This window comes from Strix aluco, chromosome Z (genome assembly GCF_031877795.1).
Source record: "Strix aluco isolate bStrAlu1 chromosome Z, bStrAlu1.hap1, whole genome shotgun sequence".
NCBI classification, from domain to species: domain Eukaryota; kingdom Metazoa; phylum Chordata; class Aves; order Strigiformes; family Strigidae; genus Strix; species Strix aluco.
Genome location: NC_133971.1, coordinates 13,075,550 through 13,097,240, shown reverse-complemented (window position 1 = coordinate 13,097,240; position 21,691 = coordinate 13,075,550). Strand labels below are relative to the sequence as shown.

The 21,691-nt window shown below is 39.8% G+C and overlaps 2 protein-coding genes across 2 annotated transcripts in view; one reads left to right on the top strand and one right to left on the bottom strand.

The window, feature by feature from the left end:
• Nucleotides 1–96: 96 nt before the first annotated feature.
• PPWD1 (peptidylprolyl isomerase domain and WD repeat containing 1) lies at nt 97–17,625 on the bottom strand. Its single transcript, XM_074811677.1, has 11 exons — nt 17,392–17,625; nt 15,852–15,954; nt 15,200–15,300; nt 13,962–14,082; nt 10,436–10,883; nt 9,684–9,874; nt 9,033–9,222; nt 7,452–7,633; nt 4,135–4,216; nt 3,375–3,557; nt 97–1,396 (listed from the first exon to the last, which is right to left on the bottom strand). The coding sequence occupies exons 1-11, from the start codon at nt 17,615–17,617 to the stop codon at nt 1,253–1,255; spliced, it is 1,971 nt and encodes a 656-aa protein (XP_074667778.1). The 5' UTR covers nt 17,618–17,625; the 3' UTR covers nt 97–1,252.
• A 117-nt stretch (nt 17,626–17,742) lies between these two features.
• CENPK (centromere protein K) overlaps nt 17,743–21,691 on the top strand; it is a 29,729-nt gene continuing 25,780 nt past the window's right edge. The window contains exons 1-2 of the mRNA XM_074812498.1: nt 17,743–17,785; nt 21,090–21,191. Coding sequence (XP_074668599.1) covers nt 17,783–17,785; nt 21,090–21,191 — 105 coding nt within the window. The 5' untranslated portion in view covers nt 17,743–17,782. The remainder of the gene's footprint in view (nt 17,786–21,089; nt 21,192–21,691) is intronic.

Sequence of the window (21,691 nt, the reverse complement as noted above, 5' to 3'; positions counted from 1 at the left end):
CATAGAACAGGACTGTATCTAGCCACAGATTCACAACAGCCTGAGAAGTTGTGTGAGCTTTCCTTGAGGACTGCATCAGAACCACCTGACACAAGCTTAGTTGAAAAGACTGCCATAATTTATTTTAAACTAAGTATTTCAGTAGAAGTAGTAATGTTTGTAGGACTTTGGGTAAAAATGAAGCCAGAAACAGGCTCCCTAGGGTAAAATAATGAGAAAGCAAACACTGAAAGAAAAAAACATTGTTGGCAATGCCAAATAAGTTGCACAGGACTTCATACACTAGCATTTCAAGAGCTGATCATTGCTCTTATATACTGAAGACATGTAAACACAACCATTGTTCAAGGACAGAGCTAGATTACAAACACTGTCATAGCAAATAGTATCATAACAATCTAAATTTTGATGCATGTACCTATGATTGAAGAGTTTACCCATAGTTTAGGATTTCTGACTTTTTCCTCTGTCAAAGATTTCTGTACTGTGAAGAGGATTAATTTGATATGAAAGATGCAAATAAACATGAAAAAGTTACGAACTATACCCTGATCCTATTTAATAAACACTGTCACGAGCCATGATGTGGTTTTTTATCTTCAGCTTTGCATAGAAGGAGATGCAAGAAAAACAGTAGACTTTATAAAAAACATGCAGATGTTTTTACTTCAAAATACAAAGTTACCAGAAATACAGACTTAGGGCACTTGAGTTACATTAAAAATAGTATAACTGGTGATTGCCTCTGTCCTGGCACTTCTTATATCTAAGAATTATCAAAAACGTTTCTGTTCTTTCTGGGTCCTTTTTTGGGTCCCACTGTGGGGATTCAGAAGGATTTCCTGCGAGGAAATGGACATGTGAGCAATCCTGCATATGAGCAAGACTGGTAAAGCCTCAGCTTCAGCAAGGATGTGACGAGGGAATGACCCTGAATAATGAGGAAGAACCCAGGAAGTTAAACAACTTCAGGGTGTGGGTTTGGGCGGAGAAGGAAGTTTGTACAATGTCAATGTGGCAGTTTTCATCCAATCAGAAGAGAGAGCTTAAGGCGCATGTGCAAAGCTAACTGTCCAATCAGAAAGAATTATACCATGTGATTATATCATGTGATTCTCACTAGCATTATAAAAGGCTTGCTTCACCACAATAAAATTGGCATTGCTTGATCATGTTGATTGTCGGCATGTCCATATCTCCCGCATCCCACTGTAAGTTTTTTCTGCTTAAGCTGGAACCTTCAACTCCTAGTTTACTTCACTGTGATATTAATGATGCTGATATCCTCGTAGGGTTTGTCAGTTTTGGGATTGACTTTTACATTTGAGATTCTCTGAACAACTTCCATTCCTTTAGTCACCCGTCCAAACACGCTGTGCTTGTTGTCTAGCCATGGCTGTTTGAGGGTATGGGAGGAAAAAGAAAAAGCATATTAAAATAGAAAGCAGCACATAGGTTAGGTTCCAAACCAGAAGGGGACTGACCTAGAATAAGTGTACATGGATATATTTTATATGTTCAGACTATGAAACTTAACACAATGTAAATATTAGCATGTAAATTAGAGTGCAGCTAATACATATTCATATGCACTTAAATTCACCTTTTCAGTTGTTTCCTTAAAGTACTACAGAGGTCAAGTTCTAGCAACGCAGTAGAATTTCATAGTCTATTTTAAAGTGTATTCTCAGTTCGCAGAAATGCTGTTTATTTCATGGTATTTTCACAGGTGAATATTAAGTGCTGGTCCAGAATACTACTTAAATCCAAGTCATTCAAACAGTATGCCCAATTAGCAATCTAAATATGGGCACTGATGTAACTTAATAAGCCTCAAAAATATGGTGGATGGGTGTTTTTTTAAAAAAGACATGATTTTGACAAGTGCTGTAAGAATGCAGTTTCTGTAAGTGTCACCTTTAAGGATTTGTTTTGTAGCTGTTAGAGTCACATACCAAAATTTCTCTTTTTGGCTCTGAAATTGTACACAGATCAAAGGAAATATTGAAACCTCAATACTGGCTTCTTTGTATAGCTATAATTGGGCAATGTTAAGGAGACATCCTGGCACCATTCCCAAAAACATCAAGCAACCTAAGCAATAGCTAGATTTCCATCAAGTTTAAACCAGTATATTAATATAAAATACTCTAGTAATATACAATTGCAAATATTTATTAAGAATTTGATATTGCCCCTACTCCAGTTAAAAGCAAAAGACATCTTGATCACAACAGACAAAAATACTTTCCTGGTTCTTAAAGGATGGTTTCAGTGAAGCCTACATCGTTGTGTGCAGCATTTATTTGCAAAAAAAAATGATTTAGTACTAGTGTGTTCCTTATTCCATCAGAAAAAATATGTTTTTACCCTGGGCTTGTGTGGCAAGGTTTTGGTGGGGGGTGGGGCTACAGGGGTGGCTTCTGTGAGAAGGGCTAGAAGCTTCCCCCATGTCTGACAGAGCCAACGCCAAGCACCTCTGGGATGACATATTTAAGACAGGGGAAAAAACCCTGTGCAACTGCAGCCAGGAGAGAGGAGTGAGAATATGTGAGAGGAACAACTGCAGACACCAAGGGCAGCAAAGAAGGAGAGGGAGGAGGTGCTCCAGGCACCAGGGCAGAGATTCCCCTGCAGCCCCTGGTGCAGCCCATGGTGGGGCAGGCTGTGCCCCTGCAGCCCATGGAGGTCCACAGTGGAGCAGATCTCCACCTGCAGCCCCTGGAGGACCCCACTCAGAGCAGGTGGATGCACCTGAGGAAGGCCGGGACTCTGAGGGAAGCCCACGCTGGATCAGTCTGTTTCTGGGAGGACTGCAGCCCACAAAAGGGACCCACACTGGAGCAGTTCATGAAGAGCTGCAGCCCTGTGGGAAGGACTCACATGGAGAGTTTGTGGAGGACTGTCTGCCGTGGGAGGGACCCCACACTGGAGCAGGGGAAAAGTGTGAGGAGTCCTCCCCATGAGGAGGAAGGAGCAGCAGAGGCAATTGGTGATGAACTGATCACAATCCCCACTCCCTGTCCCCCCTGTGCCATGGTCAGGGAGGAGGTAGAGAAACTGGGAGTAAGGTTCAGCCTGGGAAGAAAGGAGGGGTGGTAGGGAAGTGTTTTAAGATTTGTTTCTATCTCTTATTACCCTACTCTGATTTGATTGGCAATAAATTAATTTACTTTTCCCAAGTCGAGTCTGGTTTTGCCTGTGATAGTAATTGCTGAGTGATCTCCTGTCCTCATCTCGACCCACGAGCCTTTCATTCTATCTTCTGTCCCCTGTCCAGCTGAGGAGGGGAGTGATAGAGCAGCGTTGACAGCACCACCACAACTATCTAGTTAGCAGCTCAGGCCTTAAACTGAGCCTTTAATATTACTTACAGTTGGCACTACTGTTATAAAAAACTGGGATCCATTGGTATTTGGTCCTGCATTAGCCATGCTGAGCGTGTATGGTCTGTCATGTCGTAAAGTTGAATGAAATTCATCTTCAAATTCTCCTCCCCATATACTTTCACCTCCCATTCCTGTACCAGTTGGGTCACCAGTCTGAATCATGAAACCCTGCACAGAAATTAAATGTTATTACATCATCACATAGAATAAATGAGCAGAAGTGGTTTATGCCAGATGACATTTTTTTCAAACTTACTTCAAACCTTTCAAGAAAATCTAAGTATTAAAATGCTGTGGATAAGGGACAAAGCATTCAGAGCTTCTTTAAGTGATACTTGAGTACTTGTGAAAAAACAAGCTTACTCGCTGTTCCTGCTAATGAATGACAAACCTGACTATCTGTACCTTTTGCAAACACTTAGGCTGTATCAGCTTGATTCTGGTGCAACAGAAATCAGGAGCTTTACAAAAAATGCCTTCTGACATGAAGCAAAGTCTTAATTCAAGCAGGACTGCTGAATTGATCTTTCAATTTTCAGATTTCTTCCACCTTGTCTTTGCAGAATGACTATTAAACACCAGTAAGTGATAAAGCTGTTTAGAACCTTAGAGTTGTTCAGACTTTATAGTGAACTCTGACACCATTCCAGAAATGCTTTGTGCAAAAGGGAAATGAGTTAACAGAGAGGACTGACCACAAAGGTACATAGCTAAACCAACAAAAAATAAACTTTTTGCAAGTTACCTTGATGATACGGTGAAATATGTGTCCATTGTAATAACCATTTCTGCTGTGCACGCAGAAGTTTTCCACTGTTTTGGGGCACCTGAAATCATGTAACAAAATACAGGCTATAATAAAGATTTAATTGTACGGTGGCAAGGCCACAAAGATTTCAGCTCAGACTAAGAACCTGTTGTCTGAACAGTGTTTCAGCACACTGTAGAAAAAGCTTTCATCAAATAAGGAAATTCAAGACAAATCCCACCTCCTCAAACCCAGGGCTGGAAGCAGTTAACAGTACAAAGTTGCATGATTGCACAGGAAGGCAGCAGCAGCGCTGATAATACAGGGATGTTTTTGTTACTGCTGAGCAGTGCTTACACAGCACCAAGGCCTCTTCTGCTCTTCAACCCACCCCACCAGTGACTACGCTGGGGCTGCACAAGAAGGTGGGAGGGGACACAGCTGGGACAGCTGACCCCAACTGACTGCAGGGATATTCCGTACCATATGGCATCATGCTCAGCATATAAAGCTGGGGGGGGAAGGAGGAAGGGAGCAACATTCAAAGTGATGGCATTTGTCTTCCCAAGTAACCATTAGGTGTGATGGAGCCCTGCTTTCCCAGAGCTGGCTGAACACCTGCCTGCCGGTGGGAAGCCGTGAATGAATTCCTTGTTTTGCTTTGCTTGCATGCACGGCTTTTGCTCTCCCTATTAAAGTGTCTTTATCACAACCCACAAGTTTTCTCACTTTTACCCTTCCGAGTTCCCCATCTCACTGAGGGCGACATGAGCAAGCGGCTGTGTGGTACTTAGTTGCTGGCTGGGGTTAAACCATGACACTCAGGTACCAAATCTATTTTCTCAGAGCCTAATTCGATGCACCATTGATTAGATGTTCCTTCCCCAGCTTTCTCCTTAGTTTTATTTACAAAATCAATTAAGGAGTTTATGCTCCATAAGCAGAAAGCTGTTCACTCTTTTACCTCTGTAATTCTATTAAGCTATACATGTAAAGGTGTCCAGTGTTGTATACAAGAAGTAAAATCTAAAGACACAATGTTTTAGTATTATAGAACTTGCAGTCAGCGGTCAGTTACCCTCCTCAAACTACTCACAAACCTTGTCTGGAAGCAGGGTGATGAGGTGGAATATTACTCTTGATGGAATAAAATGGGAAAAAAAACCCAATCAATCAACCCCTTCACCTTTGTGACTTGATTTTTTTATTTCCAATAGATTTTCTACTGGCTGGTTTCAGCTGGGATATAGTTAATTTTCTTCCCAGTAGCTGGTACAGTGCTGTGTTTTGGATTTAGTGTGAGAGTCATATTGGTAACACACCGATGTTTTAGCTGTTGCTAGGTAGAGTTTGTCCTAAGTTAAGGATGTTTCAGTTTCTCATGCTCAGCCAGCAAGCAGGTGCACAAGAAGCTGGGAGGGACCACGGCCAGGACAGGTGACCTGAACTAACCAAAGGGATATTCTGTACCATAGAATGTCATGCTCAGTACATGAACTGGGGGGAGTTGGCCAGGAGGGACAGATCACTGCTCGGACATCTGTCAGTGAGTGGTGAGCAATTGCACTGTGCATCACTTGTCTTTTCTTGGGTTTTATTTCTCTCTCTGTTATATTCCTTATCATCCTCATTATTATTGTATTTTATTTTAGTTATTAATCTGTTCTTATCTCAACCCACGAGTTTTACTACTTTTTCAATTCTCCTTCCTGTCCCACAGGGAAAGGGGAGGAGTGAGTAAGCAGCTGTATGGTGCTTAGTTGCTGGCTGGGGTTAAACCACAACAGCTACCAGAGTAAAAATTCTTTGCAATAGCTCTTCCATTAGTTTTATAAAATGTATTAGTAGCCTGGGTAGATCTACACTGACAGGTTTACACAGTCACACACATTTTCCCAGCAAGTAAGAAAATAGCCAAAGTGAGTCCATAGCTGTAGAGTTACTTTAGCTGTGACAAGGAACATTAGCTTGGGCTTAGTGATACTCAAAACCATCTCATTAAACAGAGCACCAATGGCATAACTAGTCAAACAGGTAAGACCAGAGTCCCAGTTCCTGCTGAGCAGTACATGGTCATTCCCAACTTTATTCCATGAGCACACAGCCAAAGATTTAAAGGGCATACAAAGCCACATCCTATATGCTCTTCTACATGCTCATCTTATAAAGAGATTTTAAATTCTAAGCTCAGCTGGGAGTAAACACTAGAACAAGAAAGGACAAACCTAACAATAATCAAGCCTGGTAATACTGTATTTAATTTAAAATTGCATAGAAAACATTGCAGTGAAGCACTTGCAATATCATACATGTAAATATAGCTACATGCTGGCATGAGAATTCTAAAAAAAAAAAAAAAAAAAAAAATCAGAAATAATGTAGCTTGGCTTTTCACTCATTGGCAAGGGCAGTACTGTTACTGCAACCTATATGCTACAATTACAAATTCCAGAAACTAGGGCCTGATGCAAGGAGACACTGGTGAAGAAAGCAATAGAAGACTAGCAGCCCTAGAGGGTAGAGCTAAGGTTGTGTTGCCTTACATGTGCTTATGACAAAACATGAATTTGTTTCTGGTGAAGCATGGATTACACTTAAATGGTTTAAGTTTCAATGTATAGCAATATAAAATATGCTATAAATTTACTGTTTCGGAACAAAAACTTTGCATTTATTAGTACCACAAAGGAGAGATGCTGACACAATAACTTTAGCAATTTTCATGCACAATACTTTTTCAATTATATAGTTTTGAATATACACAGCACTAATATTATATGCTCACATAAATTTTATGTGGCTCTTGAAGGAGCTGCAGTAACAGAAAATGTAGTACAGTGGCCCCATTTAGAAGTTGCAAACTACTATTCCTCTGGCTTACACAGACCTACTGCCAAATCTACTGTTGGTGCCAACATCATCATTCTTTCCCAAGACTGATTCAAACAGCACTGCCTTACAAGAATATGTAGCTTACACAGAAGAGCATCGTGATCTACCCACACCTGTGGTTTAGAGAAAGAACAGAAGTTAAGAAAGGAATAAACCCCCTGAACCAATAATTAAATAAAAGCAAAAATCATTAAAACAAACCTGTGGCCTCAACTGTTATTTAGACCTATTTTTACCACACTTTATTTGTGTTTGTCAAGAGTCACATTCCTAGACTGATGTATTAAGAAACTGTAGGAAACAAGGACAGTAGAAAAAGGGGAAGAATTATTCCTAGCTTCAAATGTAGGTCTTGGATACTCCTACCAAAAAACACAGAAGGAAGGAGAAACAAAATAAAGGAAAAATTACCAAATACATACTCAACAGGAAAAAGCTTGATGTGAATATCTCCCATGCTTGTGTGGATGATGGCACTATCTGAAACTCTTTTAGGTCCTTCTGCCTGAGTGGCTGCCATGACCTCTTCTTTAGAAGGCTTCTCATTAAATACATCTCTGTCAGAATCTGCACTCTTTGTATCTTCTGGTTCACGTTTAGTAAACTGAAGAATAAAAGAACAGAAGGTTAACTGTTTGGTTTTCTTTTTTTTCCCCCTCATCTTGCACACTACTCTGCACCCAAGACATCAATGTGATTATTCAACCTGCTAAACACCCAACTAGATTTGAAATGTAGGGAGAGAATACACAGACAGTCTATCCTTGCATCTCAGTCTTGTGCGTTACCAGCATTTCCTGTCACAAATTCCAGTACAACTACATGCAAATCCACACAACTTTTTATAAATGTTTTCTTTAAACTTCCTTCCCTTTTCAACAGAAAGCCCACAATAGTTCAGCATATTTTCTTTAAAAAAACAAAAAGAATGGAAAATATCAATGTGTTCTGTTATATTCAGGCAAAACTTGCAGGTTTCATCACAAAGCTTTTAGTTTCACTACAAAGCCAAACTAAATCCTCTTATTCCAACACTGCATTAATACAAAACTATAGAAAACCAACAAATTTAACTCAAAACAGGAGAAATTTCAGAAATACAATTTTTATAGAACTTACAGAAAAATATAGAATAAATATACAAGTACACGAGCATCTGCTTAAGTGAGTAATACACATATCAAATGACAATCACTAATCTTTCCACATGCATACAGTCATGTTTTCTCTAACAGTGAGTAATGTTTTCAGATTTTGTCTAACTTCCTCCTCACCTGTCAAATTGGTTGGAGAAGTATATTCCATTATGTACTATACACTAACCACACAAAGCTTTATAAAGTATACTGTCTTGAGCTCCAATGGAAAACATGATCAAATTCAAGCACAAGTGAAAACAGACAGAATCATCTCTAACCTCTATGATGACCACATCCCAGATCAACTATTAACTACTCTGGAATTGATTGTCTCTTTAGCTTATTCACTGCATCTCACCTAAAATCTAAATTGTGAACAGGAAGATGACTCCTGTCTTAGTTGCCCATAATGTACTTGGTGCTACCAAGTCCCAGTGCTGCTCTGAATTTAATTATAAAATATGTAATAAAAATACAGTTAGTTATTGTTTATCTGTATAAGATCTTGTAAGGTTTTTTTAGTGTTCTTATTTAAGTGTGGGTTTTTTTCAACTAGAACAAAAGCATATATTCTTCTCAGAGAACTATAATTTAGACAGCCAAAACCATCCAAGTTTATGTAACTGCTTGAGCAATAACAAAAAAATTAAAAACTACAAAGCTGTTTCTAGTCAATTTATAGCTAGTTCAAAGTTCAAGCTAAAGCTAAAATATAGTTGCAATATAAAGAGACTCCTCTGGAAGAGTTGTGTTTGCAAATACTCAAGACTAAAAGCATGGAAAGGTGCAAGGATCAAAATAAAAAATAATGCAGAAAAAACATCAATACAAGATTGGAGTTATTTAAATAGAAACCACACACACCATATAAAACCTATTTTTTTTAAAAGCCGTGCAGATTACTGTCGGATCTGCCTGGATATTCTGGAGAACAGGATTTTCAGATGCCTTCATCTCTATAGTGATTGCAGCACGATGTTTCTTTGCTACTCCTTGGAACAAAGCTAGTTGCATCACTCTGATGTTCTCTTGTTTTCCCAAGATACGAATACACCTGAAGTACAAGATGTAAAAAGGCGTAAATACTCTTAGCTGCTCGCAGTCAGAGAATGTCTCCTTTCTGACTGTAAGACTCAAAGCAGAATTCCAAAACTCTCTCAAAATAATTTACTGTTTTTTATACTTCTCTATTCAAACTTGCTACATAATTCACTAGTCAGTATCCTTATGCAATAAAATCCCAACTGCATGATTCACATTTACTTTGTTGTCACATCCAGTTAGACAGAGATGAATTGATTACACATTTTTAATACAAATACACTTCACATATTTTCTCCTCATTTCACTAAGCTTCAAACTGCAATGACTCATTACTAAGCATGGGAGTATCTAATGTAAGGCAAAAGATTAGAGACCCCCACAGTCATATAAAGTTTAAGTATACTATGAAGTTGACTGAATATAGGCTTTGAAACAAACATATTTATCTTAACGTGTGTCACTGGAACTTACCTGTTAGTCTCTACATTTATGACCTTAATGCCCAACATTGTTCCATAGAGAACGAAGTGTCCAGTTTCATCAAAAATTATATTAATTAATCTTACTGCATCTACTTTCTCCAGCTCACGCTCAACTGCCATACGTCGACCAAACTCCATGTCTGGTAGTTGCTGTCTCATCTGCTGAAGTTCAGTAAACATCTTCAGAAAAAGAGAAAAACAGAATCACTGTTATATGAACATACTTAGCAAAACACTGATCCACATGCTTAGAAAATACAGAATTCAAGTGAGATGACTCCACTCAAACTTAACTGAAGAATTAAAATAAATACAGGTAACACTCTTTTTAATGAACCAATAGGCACGTTGTAGTACTAGGCTTAAGCAAAGGAAGGAAAGTGTGTAACTGTCTAGCAAAGTTCTTAGAAAATGAGAAATTTAATTCATTATTTTGATGTTACTTGAAATAGGCATTTTCCATAATTGTTTTCTAGTAAAAAGGAATCTAGCAGTATGAAAACACAGATGAAAATCAACAGCTGTTTCACTGTATAACTAACATAAATCAGTAAGAATTAGTTCTGGGGCAAAGAAATGCAAGAGGCAAGGAAGAGAACATGGAAAACCTTTTCTGCAGTAAAAATACAGCAATGAAGCTGAGCTTTAGAAACAGATAATAAATTAGGTGAATGTGCTGGTAAATACATTGAAAAAAGTAGAGGAAAAGCCTCAGAAAAAGAGAAGCAAGACCAAACTCACACTCAGAGATTCATCAAAGACTCTCATGAGCTTCCCCGTCAAAAAACGGAAAATTCTAACTTTTCTGTCAGACCCAAGCGTGGCCATTTTCTTGCCATCAGGTGAAAAACTTATACTGGATGGGTAAGCCTTGCATTTAGCAAATTCATATAGATCAGTATCTGTTTTATACTCCCAGTTCACATTCTTGGGAAATTTATATTCGTGAGGAGTACCAGTCCAGTACTCGATCATTCCAGATTTGTCAGAAGACACTACTACTTTGTAGACAGGGTTCAGCCGTATCTGAGTAAGAGAAGATGTATGGAGTTTATCAAAAACATGAAGTGGCTGGTTATTTCCTCGTCCATCGTAGATGAATATTTTTCCTGTGCTTTTCTCAGATGTTGCAACAGAAGAAATGGCATCTCCAGGGCAATACACCCATTCACATTGGCCAGGGTAGAAGCTGCAACCAAGAGTGGGGAAAAAAAAATAAAAGACTGGTGTTACTTAGATAAGAATCAAGTTATGCTATAAACATCAAATCAAATATCAGAAGCAAATTTTGAACTTTATTTACTAGTCTTGCTAAAATTCAACAGTGTTATAACCAAGCTTTCCAAGCAACACAATTCAGTGGATGGCTCGGTCAATTTCTGTTGCTCCCATATTGTTTTATAAAGAGGCTGTGATAGAAAGCAAAAGGTAGAAGGTGGGTATAAAAGAAGAATAAGAATGGAAATCCAGCTGAACACCACCAGTGGCATTAATGATTACTATTGAACTTATATGACTCAATAGCATTTTTCTTTCACCTGTTAAGTGATTAATGCTTCAGTGGAAATGAAGACAACTGCACCTTCGCCATATATTTACAGAAAAGTTCAACTAGGTCTTGCCAAAAAACAAACAAACAAAAATACCCAAACAGAAAGTCATGTAAGTAAAATTAAGACAATCACCCTACATTCAGTAAGTGTTCTGAATACATTTAAGAAGGAATCCATTTGCTACTACCAAAAACATACTCTACAAATTAAACAAGCTGCAGATATGATCAATAATATAAGTTGTGCTTTTTTTAAAAATGTCTGTGAGCAATGATTTTGAGAACCAGAACTCAAACTATATGACAGACCACAAAGAAATACAGTCTCCATAGGAAACTCATATTTAGTATCCTTTCATAAATCAAGCTAACAGATACTGAAGGACTCACAAATGACAGACAGATTTCAATTTTCAATGTCTGTCTGCTGAAAATTCTCATAGACATAACCAGAAGTTTGTCTCAGGTTCACTAGAAAGAAAAGGATCAAATATATACATAAATAAATAAATGATGTCCCATTGATCTATGCATCATTATCCAAAGTTTCTGCAGAAATAGCCACCCTTCTCTATATCACTGATGGAAGCATATAAAGCATGTGGATTTTCATATAGTCACACTGTGTAGCTTAGAACTGAAAGCATCTGAAGAATTTCAGACAAAGCTTATCAACCCTGCAATGCACCAGCATATACAGATAAAAGCAGGCAACACAAAATGTGAATTGAAAAGACCACACAGATTAGGATTCTACATTAACCCTTGCAAGCCTGAGCAAACAGCCATGAAAAAATTCTCAGGCACATCAACAGAAACTATCTGCTCGATAAACAGTAATACAGTAGAGCAACAAACATTAAGTCTTAAAAGGCTATTCAGGACAATGCTTGTATTACAGCTATATACTGTTCTCTTGTTCATTAAAGAGTTCACTTCAGGTAAAACTCAATGTTGTGGTTTAAACCCGGCTGCCAGCCAAACACCACCCAGACGCTCACTTCCCCTCCCGCTCCTGGGGGATGGGGACTTGATTGGAGGGGTAAAGGGAGACTCATAGGTTGAGATAAAAAACCAATTTAATAATTGGAATAAAACAATAACAATAATAGGAAATACAAATGGGCAACGCACCATGCAATTGCTCACCACCCACCAACTGATTCCCAGACTGTTCCTGGCTAGTGATCCCGAGAAGACTAAGATCCCCCAATTGCAATGCCAGAAGCAAGAGAGAACCCCTTCTTCCTGGCCAACCCTCCTCTATACACTGAGCATGACACTACATGATACGGAGTATTTCACTGGCCAATTTGGGTCTGGGGCTCTGGCTCTGCTCCCTCCCAGCTGCTTGTACACCTGTGCATGGGCAGGAAGTTGGAAAGTCCTTGATCTCTTAGCAATAACTGAGAACATCAGTGTATTATCAACATTCTTCTCACACCAAATCCTGTAGCACACCACTCTTCTAGCTACTAAGAAGAAAAATTAACTCTATCCCAGTCAAAACCAGGACACCCAAATATCTCTGAAAAACATATGTGGGGAGATAAGAGTCTTGATTACTGAGGCTGGAAAAAATCTATTTAAAGATAAATCAGGGAACATACTATAGCAAAATGTTACAGGTAGCATTCTCAGGGTATTCCTGAAGCAAAATGGATCTAAATGCTACATCAGTTTTCCCTAAACTCTGAAACAGAAAAAAAGCACCTTCTATTGTAACATCAAATTAAGTTTTTCTTAATACTAAATTTTTTTAATCCTATAATTTTACCAATTTTGTAGTTACAATATAGGGCTGCTAAGTAGAAAAGCCCAAAAGCCCAGTAAAAACAAAAGAGTAAAGCTACCTGGAAGTTTTCCACAGCAGACAGTCAAGAGGGAATCAATTCTTATAGGCTAAGTACATTATCTGGAGGATAATACTAAAACTATAACCAGCAAAGCAGGTAACATAAGCTTTTATATAGGCATCCTGAAAAGCTTTTTTTTGTTGTTGTTTTTTGATTATGCTTCTATTCAGTTTCACAACTAATCAACAAAACTTTGAGGAATAAGTTTTCCAATTTTGAAAGGCCTGTGGAAACATGAGTATTTCTACCATTCTTGATACAGCATTCAATGATCCTTCAACCCTCTTAAGCCACCCCTGTAACCCTGTGGGGCTTGTTTTCCTCCAGTATTGTTGTAATTCCAATAACATCCATTCTTTTTTCGCCCAGATTCTTCAGCTACATACTATGTAACTACAGAAATGCTACAACAGCAAGACTAAGGAAAACAACATCATTCTTTCTAACGGAAGTAGTAAATTTCTATCCCTATGACAACAAATAAGACAATACATACAGGCCAAATTCCTTCTCTGCTGGAACTATTAGTTGGCTAAAATTTTTAAGTTCAGTGCCAAACAACAGAAAAAAAAAAAATTATGCCTAGCTAAGTATTTTGAGAAACACATCTTTGTGCATATATTTGACACTGAGGAAAGGCACAGACCTACTCCACTCATGTACCATACAGAGCTGTAAATTTTTCTATTCAGTCAGGCAGTCTCCAGCCACTGGATGCATTTCAAATAATGCAACTTACTCAGCTTCATCTGACTGTGGGAAAAATCCCTCAAAAAAAGCAAAATACTGACTTACCTCTTAGCAAAAGAACCCTCATTTATAATTCCAAACAAACATTTTTAAGAACTAAGAAATTTACCCAAGTTTCAGCATGTTGATCATATCGAAGTTGACTACATCGAACACCTTCATTGCTTTGTCATCTCCAACTGAACAGAATAACGCTCCCTCTGAACTCACAGCAATACTCTCAATAACACCTATTAAAAAAGTTAACATACTATTAAGACACAGGAAAGGGACATCCTTCCTTTCAATATTCCACAGAAAAAAAATCCACAAAACGACCCATAAATGAAATATAATTGTAATTATTTTAATTTTAAATGTTTATTTAGAAAAATTGAGAACCACATTATGATATGGTTAAAAATGATGTGCTACTCAGCTTGCATCTCCCAAAACAGAAAAGGCAGCAGAACTCTATAGACTCTTACAGTCCCGCTATTAACACACATAATACTCAAAATTACTCTGCAACTGAGCCTTCCGTAAGTTTTTCCACAATATTTATTTTTGCTTGGTAGGCTTTGTTCTCACATTTTGTTTCTCTGTATAATGAGAAGCTGAGAGTTAAGATAAAGAATTCACCACAATACTTTTTAATAACTCTAAAAAGAAATAGTACTTTTACTATCTAATATTATATATTTTTCTCATTGTAACAGTCTGCATATCAAACCATTTTTTTCCATCAGGCGTATCATCATTTCTAATAGCAATGAGAACCTCATTTCCTGTCTAGCCTATTTAACACTTAGCACAGTACAGAAGAGCTATGTGCACTTACTAACTCAGAACATTGGGTTAAAATTATTAATTCTTAATTGCAATTCAGCCAATAATAATCACAATGATGCAGAATTTACTCTAAAGTTGCAATAATTTCAGATGAAAATAATAATTTTTTTTTTCCATACTACAGGGAAAAAAGGGAGAAAAATAAGGGATGACGGTAACCTTACTTAAAGTAACATGTTTTTAAACTTCTCTGGATTTTATGTACCTTGTTCACTTATTTTTAAACAGTTTCTTTGTGTCATAGACAATCTCCCCACAGGTGGGGCACAAGGGAATGCAAAGGATGTGCAGGAGTGCCACATGTTTTATTCTCACCCTATCCCTCCCGCAGTTTAGGACCAAAACATTAACAGGACAGGGGAATAAAGGAAGATAGGTTGACACCATTTAATCCCTGACTGCAGTAAATGAATCCCAGAACCCCTCTCCTCTTTACTTGCACTCCCTCCTCAAATGACTAAGAGCAAGGGAGAGGAAGAAGTGCGGCCCTTTAGAGAAGAAAAAGCATTTTCTCACCTAGGTGACTCCGGAAGTGTTTAACAAACTCAATCCCTTCTTCTATTTTTTTCCAGAATTTTACGTGTCCATCATGACTGGCTGTTATAATAAAATCTGTCCTACAATGACAAAAGAGAAATAACAAAAAAAAGAAAGATATCCACATTATACCCACTCCCAGAAAAGCAAACAAGTATTTTAATGCACTCTGGATTAATCTATGAAAAGTCAACAGCCTGAATTGAAGAAATATATAATACTATCCCTTTTGACTATATAAATTTTACTCCTGTTTTAGGTCTGGTTTCACAGTAGTTACTATTTACTAATATATGTGTGTATATATAGAGACACATAAAAGAGAAGAAAGCTATCTCCTCAATCTGTGCAACTATGCTGAATCCCATTTTGTTCAGATGCAGTCAGCTGCTCTTATTCCTGTACGTACTGCACACTGCAATAAGGATTTTAAGATCCTCTTTTAGTCTATTTAAACAATTTTTATCTTGTTTCTCAGTAAGCCCTTTCCTTTGCACTTAGTTTTCAAAAAAAAAAAAGCACGCACCTCTGGACACAGTAACTTTCCATTATTAACCTTCTACAATGAAAACTTCCTAGTGTATACAAAATACATCTCTGACAGGGAGATACAGTGGAAAAAGACACTTACTTAGTACATGCTACATGTGTAATGACATCTCTGTGCATGTAACTGCGTTCATACATCGAAGCACATGGTAGATTTTCAAGATAAACGTGTTCAAATTCAAGAACTAAACAGAATAAAAAGAAAAATCAAGAAATATTTTTTCCCATAAAAGTACATCTAGCTTCTGTTCTCCCTTAACACTTGAATAGCTTACTCCCATTTTAGTCAAGACTATACTAGGATTCTGTGCAAACATAATAAAAGAGGTTTCCACTGTGGCTTTGTACTCAGACTTACACATTATTAGTAGACTAAAGCCACTCAAACTCTGCTTTAACGACAGAGATGTCGCCTTTTAGAGTAACTATTACCTTGTAATACAATAAAACAGTAACAACAATATAAAGTACAAACAGGTAACGCACAATGTGACTGCTCGCCACTCACCAACTGATACCCTACCCATACCCAGCTAGCAATCCTGAAATACCAAGATCCCACAACTGCAGTCCTGGAAGCAAGAGAGAACCCCCCCCTTTCCAGCCAACCCTTGTTTATATACTGAGCATGATGTTACATGATACGGAATATTTCACTGGCCAACTTGGGTCCAGGGCTCTCCCTCTGCTTCCTCCCAGCTTCTTGTACACATGTGCATGGGCAGGACACGGGGAGTTGGAAAGCACTTGATTTCTTAGCAATAACTGAAAACATCAGTGTATTATCAAATCCCGTACTGAATCCAAAGCACTGCACTATTCTAGCTACTAAGAGGAAAAATTACCTCTATCCCAGCCAAAACCAGGGCACTGCCAGTAAACAGAAGATCATCTGCACCTTATTTTCTTACCAAACCAAATGTATCCCTGTTGTTGTTAAGCCAGATACAAGGTCCCACATGGGTACTGTAGCTTAAATTCTAAGTGCTAGCACCTACCTAGATCACTGTTTAACTGGCCTACCTAAAATGACTTCATTTTCTGCTTTTGTCTCTGATTTTTAGATCCTAACTGTAACGTGCAACGGCTCTTGTTACCGAACTGGCAGGTTTGCCTCTGTTGAGCATTACAATGATACCCAGAGAGCTGTGAGTTGCCAGGCACATAAAAACCATATGCCAGAATACAGACTAGAGGCTTCTCCTACTCGCCCATCTCAGGGCAGTGATCCAGAAGACAGTTAACTCCACTGCTGTAAGCAGCACGGCTCCAGCAATACAGACGCTGCAAAGCAGGACCTCTTAGCCTATGGGTGTCCTCCGGAGGAAGCAGAAATACAGTATCCCCGGCCTGTAATTTCGCACCCGAGGAGTCACTGCACAGACCGGTCATTTTACATATAGGACACCGGTTCAGGCAACGGTCTTCCACCCGCCCATCCTCCTCCCCCGCCCCGGGGCGCGGGGGAACCGCCCGAGGGCGGCCCAGCTGCGGGCAGCCCCACGCCGTGGCCGCGTTCCCACCGCTTCGGACCCAGCCCGGGGCAGAGCCGCAGACGCCTCCCGGGCCGCTCCCCAGAGAAAGGGCAGGCGGGCGGGCGAGGGCTCCGCTCCTCCCGTTACCTCTCCTCTTTTTCGCCTGCGCGGCCTCCCCCGGGAGCGGCCCGACCCAGCGCTCCTGCTCCTCCTCGCCCTCCTCGTCCTCCTCCTCGTCCTCCTCCTCGTTGTTGTTGTTGTTGTTCTTCTTCTTCTTCTTGTCGTCGTCTGCCACCGCCACCTCCTTCACCTCCTCGCTGCCGCCCACCATCTCATGCTGCTTTCGCTTGCGTTCCGACTCGGACGACGCCATGCTGCGCAACGTCACTGCACCGCGACGCTTCCCGCCTTCACCACACCCCGTGCTGGGCGCTGGAAAAGTGACGACACGGGGAAGAGCCAATGAGCGAGCAGCGCGCGCAGCAGAGAGCGCGGGCCGCGTCAGACTGGAGAGAACGGAACTGAGCGCGGAGCCGCCATGGTAATGGGCAAGGAGGGGGTCGCGGCCGCCACTGCCACCCGTCTCTGCACCGCGGGCTGCCCTGAGCACCACTGCCGGCCCCAGGGGGCTGCCGGGTTTCGGCAGCCGCGCGGAGTAGCTCCTCGGAGCTGGAGCTGGGCAGCCGCGGCCCTTAGGGCGGGGGGCCACAGCCTATGTGGGGCGGTGGGGCTGCTGGGAAGAGAGCGGGCTGGGCTCTGCTGCCGTGCCCGCCCGCTCCCGTGTGTGGAAAGGCTGCGTTTAGCCCCAGCCTGTGAGGACTGACCTCCTTTCGCGTGTTTTCCTGCCGGTGGCGTAGTTCTGGAGTTTATGTTAGGGACAACAACCCTGAGCAGAGCTACAGGCTTGTGGAGGAGTGGCTGGAGAGCTGCCAGTCAGAGAGGGACCTGGGTGTGTTGATTGACAGCCGGCTGAACACAAGCCAGCAATGTGCCCAGGTGGCCAAGAAGGCCAATGGCATCCTGGCTTCTGTCAGGAATAGCGTGGCCAGCAGGGACAGGGAAGGGATCTTACCCCTGTACTCAGCCCTGGTGAGGCCGCACCTTGATTCCTGTGTTCAGTTTTGGGCCCCTCACTACAAAAAGGACATTGAATTACTCGAGCGTGTCCAAAGAAGGACAACGAAGCTGGTGAAGGGTCTGGAGCACATGTCGTAGGAGGAGCGGCTGAGGGAACTGGGGGTGTTTAGTCTGGAGAAGAGGAGGCTGAGGGGAGACCTCGTCGCCCTCTACAACTATCTGAAAGGAGGTTGCAGGGAGATGGGGATTAACCAGGTAACAAGTGATAGGACAAGAGGTAATGGCCTCAAGTTGCACCAGGGAAGGTTTAGACTGGATATTAGGAAGCATTTCTTTACAGAGTGGGTGTTAGGTGTTGGAATGGGCTGCCCAGGGAGGTGGTGGAGTCCCCATCCCTGGAGGGGTTTAAGAGTCAGGTTAACCCAGCACTGAGGGATATGGTGTAGTTGGGAACTGTCAATATCAGGTTAATGGTTGGACTGGATGATCTTCAAGGTCTTTTCCAGCCTAGATGATTCTGTGACAGTGGGAGCTCCCTGCCTAACCTCTTTTGTGATGCTGTTTGTATCCTGATTTTATTTTTCTTCTTCCTAAGGTGAATTCCCTGGTTTCTGGCTCTTTTTTTCTTTTCTCCCCCCCCATCAGTTTTCCCAGAGCTACTTTTACTTTTCTTCCTCATCTCTGAATTTCTTCCAGTAGTTCATCATTTTGTATTTGTCGACATGAAACATTTCCCATAAAGCTTGCTTGTTTGCTTGGCTGGCAGAGAGCCTACAATGCACACTTGTTGCTGTGCGTATTTTTTACCTAATTATGTAGCTCTAAAATGAAGTAAGAAGGAATAGTATTGAAACTAGAATTCATTAATTTTCATGTGATGCAAAAAAAGCCTTCAGTTTTCGGATATGGTGTACGAATGGAAACTTAATTTAACATACAGAAATAGGGGAAGCTGCAAGTATCTGAACATGATACTTGTATGTATGTACTTTATAAGGTAATTAACAGCACAGCATTAGGGACCACAAATCAGTCACTTGAGCTACAGAGGCCTGTAGTATCTCATAATATGTACATTTTGAAACTTTGTGTGAAATCAGTCATGGAAATTTTGAAGGTCAACAATAATCATTTAACTATTTTTGTGGGTTGTTTTTTGTTTGTTTTCATGTTGATGGATTGTATTATTGCGGGAGGCCATAGGGGCATAGGACCTTTTATTCCTACCCAAAGACCCCCCTTAAATTTTCAAAGGTCATGTCGTCTTTTTTTTTTTTCTCCTCCACTTTTTTTTTTTTTCATTCAGGCCCTTTTAGCTCTGCTGCTGAACCTTTTTGCCGTGATGAAAATTGTATGTTCAGGCTTTTTTTGTGGTTGTCTGTCTCCTTGACAGTTTTTGGTCTGAGGAAAAAAAAGTACACTGCATCTCGAGACTGCTTCATTTCTTTATTAGCCTTCTGTGGGGACTTCACTGGAGGCATTTCAGAAATCTTAATAACTTTTGTGAACTAGTTCTCTTTTATGTTATGGAGACATTCCAAGACTCTTAAAAGATGATGATTTTCCTTTGCAAAAACTGTGCTTATTAGACCTTATCACATCATGGCAATCCAGATTCTGTTTTTAATTATTGATGCAAGAAATTTGTCGGGAAGGCTTAGTAGAACTATTGCTACCTTTCAGTTCTCTAGAACACTTCCAGTGTTCAGTAAGGCATTCTGATTTTTTTCTTAGCCACTTTGCTATGGCATACTTGAACTTCGGAGGTACTAGCTGAATATTTCACTCCTTTTATATTATTCAGGTTTTTGACATAATTTTCTCTGATGCTGCGTTTTTGTTCTGCAAATGAACAAAAGGTTGAGTTAGGACATTGTGCATCATTAAGAAAGCAGATATGTTTATATCTTCTTTAGATCATTATCTTTTTTAATGTCTGGTTTTAATCTCTTAAGAATTTGGTGGGTTTAGTGATTCACTTAAGTATTTTTAAATGCTTCCTGCATCTTGTACATCTAGGAAATTCCTGTTGGTTGTTTTATACTAAAAAAGATTCCCTTTGAGTGCCATTTTGTCCCTTTTTGTTTTTCCCCTCTTAAGACATATATGAATAACAACAGCAATTTATATATTTAAGATTAAATTTCTAAATTTGTATGTGCTTCTATCTGACACAAGTTTCTCACACTTTTTAATTTGACTTGGGTTGATTTTTCTCTCTCCTGACTGTCCTGGTGTCCTCTCTCCTTGTTGCCTGCATATCTTTCAGGTTATTTTGTCTGTTTTTCTAGTAACCTCCAGAACACTTTAATTTGTTAATCAAAAAGATTCTGAATTCAAGTTGCGATAAGGAGAAATAGATGAGGATTATGGGAAGACAGAGAAAAAATAACTATGCCTAAGAACTTTGCAGATACATGGAAGAAAAGTGTGGTTTTGTAGATGTGAGGTTCTTTTATTGATTCTGTATTAAAGTTGTTAAAAAACCCCACACCATTGCAGATAATCAAAGAAGTGTTGAAAATTTAGGACTTTGTGATTGATTTTAAGAAACGTTATTAGTGTCTTCAGATGTTACTATAGTAGCATTGTTAGCTGATTTTACTGCGTGATTGGGTACTATCTAGAAATATAGGGGAGTTAACTGAAAGCTTTGGATTCAGTGGGATTGCTCTGTTACATATCTGATCTGAAGTAGCAGGTATGATTCAGTAACCTATTAATAATTATTGTAGATCTACATAACTGTTCTATTTGCTTGTTAATAGGCTGAATATTTACCAGAAATCACCACTGAGTCAGTCTGTCCTGTAGAGGCCAAGGAAGAAATCATTGATGAATGCGAGAGTATTTGGAAGCAGATGGAAGAGGTATGCAAATCACAAGTGGTAAACTAGATTTGTTGTAAACTTTCCTCAGCGTTTTTTTGTTCATTTCTGCATCCTTCACTGCATGCTTACCTCACCGCCTCCAAAGAAACCACCACAACAAGAAAAGGAAAAAAAAAAAAAGGGAAAATGAAAATATCCTCACACAGGCTAAAGGGTGAAGAATGCCTTGCAGTGCTAACTTTGTTTACAGTGTGATGATATTATTATGATTTAGTTAAATAGAATGGGAATATTAAACTTAAGTTAAAACTAGGGAAGATGAAACAATTTACTTGTGTTCTGTTAGTACCAGCACACTGAGACTTGAGATCCTTCTCTCTTTAGCCTCGTGCAAGATGGGATTCAACTGCTGTTCACAAGTACTTTGGATCTTCAAGGAGAGAGAGAATAAGATGAGAAAGAAGCTTAGAAGAATGCTGATGTTAGCATATGCTCGTGCAAGCTGATGGTTGCATTCTCAAGAATAAAATTTATCCCTC